We start from the raw sequence: 6,238 nt of genomic DNA on the forward strand, positions 1-6,238 counted from the left end.
TTAAAATTTGCGTGAATGTAATTTTTCAAGCCTTGTAGGAACATAACTTAAATTGACCAGTTGATTTAATTATAAAGAGAATTCCATATGTTATATATTCAACATTAACGGATTTTGGTGGATGAAAAAATGTTTCAGGCAGCAGTAGACGCTGCCTTACCAAAAATGTATGATTCCTTCGAATGAATGCACGAGAGGTCGAAACTTAGAGCTCCATTTTAATGCTCACTTCCATTCATGTGATATATCAGAGATTAAATTTGAAATAACATTTTAATGCTCACTTTATTCAGATGCTCAACAAGCGCTTTTACAATCAAACAAGAGCATTGTGAACTGGAAAAATTTTCCATCAAAATTCACCGAGTATTAGACAAGGTAATTGGTAGAGAGTCGGATTATATATACTAATTAACATATTTTTTTTATTATATTACTTAAAGAGGTAGATGCTTGGAGCCAACAAAGGCCCTCGGATCTCAAAAAATTACAGTCGCTTCTTCATTTCGCCAATCCTTATCCTCACCAAAACAATCGGACTTGTACTCACTAGGTAGACCATCTACCCACTTGACCAGCCCCAAGACATATGTGCAAACGTTTTGCTCGAGGCAGATTAAAGACCGAAGAGGACACCATATACTATAAATGAAAAACATATATGTATTTTTTGCTTTTTGTTTTGGGGATTTTTTTTTTTTCATTTTTTGAGGACAAAAAAAACAAAGGAATAAAGAAAATTAGTAAGTATTACCAAAAATTTAGGGTGGAATCACTATGATTGAGCTAAAGACCAGCTTCTCTCAACATGGAGGCCAATCCAGCGGCAATTTTTTTACCCCCTCTTTGTCCTGCTTTCGGCTTTACAGCAGGAGGTTGCCATTCGGTAACCACAACAGTTATCTGGTCATCCGCATTCCTCTTTTCTTTGATATTATTGGAATCTCCCCCTCTACCATTCACTTCTTTCATGGGACGACGAGGCCCCCCATTGTTGCTCCGGAACTTTAGCTCAAACTCACTGGTAAATCTTGAACCCCATCCCGAGCCCTTGACAGCGATTGAAGTCATTTCTCTATTTACATCAGAAAAAGAATTGTGAGACACTTCGTTAGTGGTCCTCTTGTATGGAGAGAGCCATTTAGCTCGCATATACTCTGCTTTTCTCCAAGGCGGAATGTGCAACCCCTTCTTCTTTAAGGATTGTTTGGCAGCATCACACACAATGCATGTAATTTGCTGCAGTCGATCTGCCTTACCCACAAAAATGACTGGCAGGATATGTAAAACAGCATCATAGTGGCTTGTCGATCTAGCAATCTCAAATTGTGATCGGAAATCAATATCAACAATTAGCCTCTCTGACTTCCCCACTCCTTCGTGAATAACATCAATGTACTCATACTCTCCTGAAGGAAATAGAAATGTAATAAAACAGTTCAGAGACATATATATATCGTATTATGAATGAAAAAAAATAGAAACTACAAAATTGCATGATAACAGTTGGGACCCAAAAGATTTTTTAATTCTGCCGTTAAATCAACCCACAGATTTCAATTCACAATATAGATAAATTAACTCACAACATAGTTCATTAACATTCCATCTATAATTTGAGCTATCAACCAAAAGATTGCATATGTAGCTTGAGCCATAATATCTGCAGATCCGTCTCGTTTCAACTAAAATGAGTTTTATCCAGAAAATGATTCTCATAAACAAGATACAGGGCACAACACAGATAAATTAACTCACAACATAGTTAATTAACATTCCATCTATGATTTGAGCTATCAACCAAAAGATTACACATGCAGCTTGAGCCATAATATCTGCAGATCCATCTCCTTTCAACTAAAATGAGTTTTATCCAGAAAATGATTCTTATAAACAAGATACAGGTCACAAGCTTCAATTTTTTTACTTTTAGATGACAATTCATAAAATATAGAGCAACTACGAAGGTAGACTAAGCAGATTATGTAAATTCTACTCTCATTGTTTATTAATTTGGTAATTTAAATTTTACTTGCTTATACCTACAATAGATGACATATAGCAATACCTAGTTCTTCATCCCGTTCTCCATGACTAGTTAGCACATGGTCATGACTGACATTATAAGTTATAGACTATCATCAAAGGGAATGTTAATGGCCCATGAACAATCTAATGCATATCAGATACAACTTAAACAGAGGAGTGACTACTGTGATGTCTTCCAACATAATAATCATCTCAGTAATAATCTGCCCATAAAACAATCATCATTGAAATTGAATTTGGAAGGGAATTTTTTAATCTATCTACTATTGAAATAAAGTGTTTCAAGTTAAAAAAACAATAAAACAATCTCTGGGCAGTGGCAGACTGAACAACATCAAATATTTGACCTTCAGACTTACCGGTAGGACACCCGCAGGCAGTATCCCATTTTGATTTGCACACAGCAGCATTATATGCCATAGATCTGAGACGGTTCATTACAGTCCTCCTAAGGCAGCCATTTGCGCATTCTTCCTTGTCCTTGCAGATGCTCTTGGCTTCCTGGCTCGCTGCTTCTAAACACTTGGATGCATCTGCCAAAAGATTCCTCTCCCATGCACTAGAACATTGAACAAGACCCTGCAATACACCATAAAAATTGAATCAGAATTTATTTCATTTATATATTGTCTCAAAGGAGCCAGAAATGGCCAATGGGACTGAAAAATGCAGAACAATGAGAGTGTCTCATACTCTTAGGCGATACAGAGTTCAAGAAGAGCAAGTCATAGAACAATGTCAAAGTCAAAAGAAACCTAGGTATGTCGCAGATAGATGCAGTATCAGAAGACCCTAAGTCATCTCAAACTTCATTGATGAATTAAGATCGATAACAAATCAGAGACGGGAGTCAAATAAAATAAAATTTGCCAATGGAGAAAAGGCCAGATAAGGTCAATACAATAGAAAAAGAGTACACAGCTTAAAAAATACGAAGCAATTTCTGTCGCATCTCCAATAAAGTGATTCAGAGGTTGAGCAGAATAGGAACATGAAAAAGTGACAAACTCTACAGAACATTAAAACAGCCACAAGCAGAGGTTACCTTGCTTAAAAACCCAAAGGGAGGTCAAGCAACCGTTTTCCAGACATTTGGAATCAAGACAAGGATTCAAATCAAAATGAAAATAGCAACAAATGATACCATTTCACCCATTTTAACTCCAACCTAAGTTTATAAAATTTCGATCAAATCTGAGCTCGAGAAGGAAAGAAAACACAAAACTGTAACAAAGGCCAAACATCAGAACAAAGAGCAACAAAAAAAAAATCTGAAAACCCAAAGCCGTGTTAAATAACTATTTTTCTGAAATTTACAGAGTACAGAAGTTGATAACAAGAAATGTTGGAATGAAAATTTCTACAAATAATTTCCCTTTTCACCAACTTCAACCCCAAATGAAATAAATGTCGAAACTTTTGTCTTGATTATGAGCACAAGAAAGGGATTAGAATAGAAGCGATATCTTGAGAAACAAAATAATTAAAAGCCGATTGAAATGTTTAGAACTCAAAGCTATATCAGTCAGCTCAAATCGGCCTGTTTCCACACGTTATAAGTCAAAAAAGTGATCGGTGATTTGCAACAAATAATATCAGAGATCCAGGTTCAAATACCTTCAAGACATGATTCATAGTTGAATTTGGTAGATAATCAGGTGCAAGTGGCTGGAAAAGATTATCAAATCAACACAACCAAAAAAAAAGTGACAAATTTTTTTCAAGGATCCCCATTTCTCCAATTTTACACCAATTGAAATCTGTAAAAAAATTCCTTAAATTCAACTTCCCTGCTAAATATCGAAATGGGTATTTTACCTTGAGAATTTCACTAACTGCGCCCGATCCAATGGCTGATTTAGGATCATCCTCGCTGTCTGCATTCCCACCAACATTGCAATGCCCATTCGAGCAATTGCAGCGAGCGCGCCCACATTCTGGATTTTTCTCCTCATTTTCCATGAAATCATGCACCATCTCCGCCAAACATACAGAGCTCGGTTCATGAAAACTGCCACTGCTGTCAAAATTATCGGTTGCTGTTCTAATCATAATAAAATTACTCTTGCTGTTCTTGTCCTGCAGCTTTGAGGATTCCGATTCTTCGGGAATACTAGGGCTGGGGACTACTTGCGAAGAAGATGGGTTTTCATTCCTTAAAATGTGTGTAAATTGCCATTCAAAAATCCTCTTTATCTTCGATTTAGAAGCCACAGGCTTGCCTGAAACAATCATCTTGCCTGATTCTTTGATACTATTGTTCAGCATACTGAAAACCCTACGGCTTGGCATTATCTAACTCAAAATACAGCGATTTTTTACAGCAATCACTACAAAAAGCATTTTTCACTCAACAGCTTCTATAGCCTTTTGGCGGATTTTCTTCCTATGCAAATTGCTACTGTTGTCTTTAAATTTGCAACACCCTTTTTTCTTGTTCATAAAATAAGAAAAGAGAGACAGGAAAAACTGTAAAGGAAAATGTAGATATGGCTCTTCAAACTGACGAACAAAGGAATAAGGGGGTTAAGATAAGCCTGACAGCTACAAAATTTGAGGACAAAAAATTGTTCAGCTTCAACGCCTTGAAAGCTCCTCCGCCTGCTGGACAAATTTGAACGAGAAAAGCAGAAAAATGAATTTTCTTCTCAATAAAAAATTATTTTTCATTTGAAAACATGAAAAAAAATGATCCTCTGTGATCTTCTACTATCTTGGACATCTTTTTCTGTGGTGGATGGACAAATTTAAGCCCAGCGCTTCAAATTATGCCCACAAACTAGCGCTCAAAATGTGCAGAGCTTTCAAAAGATTTAGAACCTGCTCAAATTTGCAGCAACAACGTTGGCTCTCATTCTTTTGAATCAAACAGACCAAATTGTAGTACAAAAAAAAATCCAAATTTTCCACACAGTCGGGCTACTTTTCTTGGGACAATCTTCTCAAAATTAGTACAAAGACGAAAAATTTTAACAGACAGAATTTTTTGCTCAACCTGCCTAAAGATTAGTACTAAAAACGGAAAAAATTCAGGATTGTTTCAGTCTCTTCAAATTTAGTACTAAAACTACAAATTTCTCACGGACTCAGGATATTTCCCCAAAATTTAAGCACTAGAACCGCAATTTTTTCAAAAGCTCGAATTTTTCCCTCAATATTCTCAAATTTCACTTCTAAAAAGGAAAAATATCCTCAATCTTCTTTCTTTCTCCACAACCCCCTCAAAAACTAGCACTAAGACCCAAATTTCTCACAGGCTATTGTTTACTCCTCAAACTCCACCTCTAAAACCGCAAATTTTTCACAGGATATGGTTTCTTCACTCAATCTGATCAAATTTAAGGTCAAAAACGCAGATTTTTCACGGATTGAACGGAAATCAGTCCTAAACACGAGGATTTCCACGGGCGGAAGACAAATTAGTGCTAAACACGCAGATTTTCCCAAGACACACCGGACTTCCTCCGCAGCCGATCCATTTGAGACGGGAAAAGACAAAAATAATTAACAAAATAAGAAATAATCACATTATTTTCGCCATTTTTTCCCTTCATAATCTTCCTCTGGACACTTCAATGGATGGAACCCTCGCCCTCTTTAAAGCGTCTTCTCTCTCACCCACACACACGACAAATCAAATAGGCCAGCTGAATCTATTTTACGACATAATGACAACAGAGTAAAAGACTTAAAAAATGAATAAACAAATTTGATCATGACCGCGCCCTTTTAACCCTAAGTTAAAACTCAAACCAAATGAAGATTGAAAAAAACCGATATTTACTTCTCCGACGAGCCAGTCAGCTTCTCGGCATTCCACGTCGGACTGCCCGCGGTTTCGCCGTCGCCGTTCTAATTTTGTCGACCTCCGAACCCGTCGGGGATTTCAAATGGCTGACATGGCGAAAGAGACGTGATCTTATTTGTCGTCAAGTTAAAAGGGCAAGACGTTATCTTCCCACGTGTCTCGGGATTAGCACACGTGGCAAGCGGATCGTTCATCATATTCGGCAGCATATTCCATCTCACGTGGTTCCTAGGGCGAAAAACGGACAAGCGCACAGAACCCGGTTTCCCGTTTGTTTCAACGGAAAAAAAAAATTAATAAATAACAACGGCAAACGAAAGAAAAAGAAATAAACTACATACATGCATCCATATGGTTACGTGAGAATAATGTGTCATGATG

General features: G+C 37.0%; 1 protein-coding gene across 1 annotated transcript; it reads right to left on the reverse strand.

Moving 5' to 3' along the window:
* Window positions 1–254: 254 nt before the first annotated feature.
* LOC131051899 (uncharacterized) lies at window positions 255–5,709 on the reverse strand. The gene is made up of 3 exons (XM_057986489.2): window positions 3,868–5,709; window positions 2,409–2,628; window positions 255–1,409 (listed from the first exon to the last, which is right to left on the reverse strand). The coding sequence occupies exons 1-3, from the start codon at window positions 4,339–4,341 to the stop codon at window positions 787–789; spliced, it is 1,317 nt and encodes a 438-aa protein (XP_057842472.1). The 5' UTR covers window positions 4,342–5,709; the 3' UTR covers window positions 255–786.
* Window positions 5,710–6,238: the final 529 nt, after the last annotated feature.

Source organism: Cryptomeria japonica, chromosome 7 (genome assembly GCF_030272615.1).
Source record: "Cryptomeria japonica chromosome 7, Sugi_1.0, whole genome shotgun sequence".
NCBI lineage: Eukaryota > Viridiplantae > Streptophyta > Pinopsida > Cupressales > Cupressaceae > Cryptomeria > Cryptomeria japonica.

Bases quoted from the DNA above. Each gene is read 5' to 3' on its own strand.
- LOC131051899 (XM_057986489.2), bottom strand. From the start codon at position 4,341: ATGCCAAGCCGTAGGGTTTTCAGTATGCTGAACAATAGTATCAAAGAA. The intron at 2,629-3,867 runs GTAAAATACCCA...GGTGTATTGCAG, and splicing joins CAGTTAGTGAAATTCTCAAG to GGTCTTGTTCAATGTTCTAG. The intron at 1,410-2,408 runs GTAAGTCTGAAG...TATTTCCTTCAG, and splicing joins TGCCTGCGGGTGTCCTACCG to GAGAGTATGAGTACATTGAT.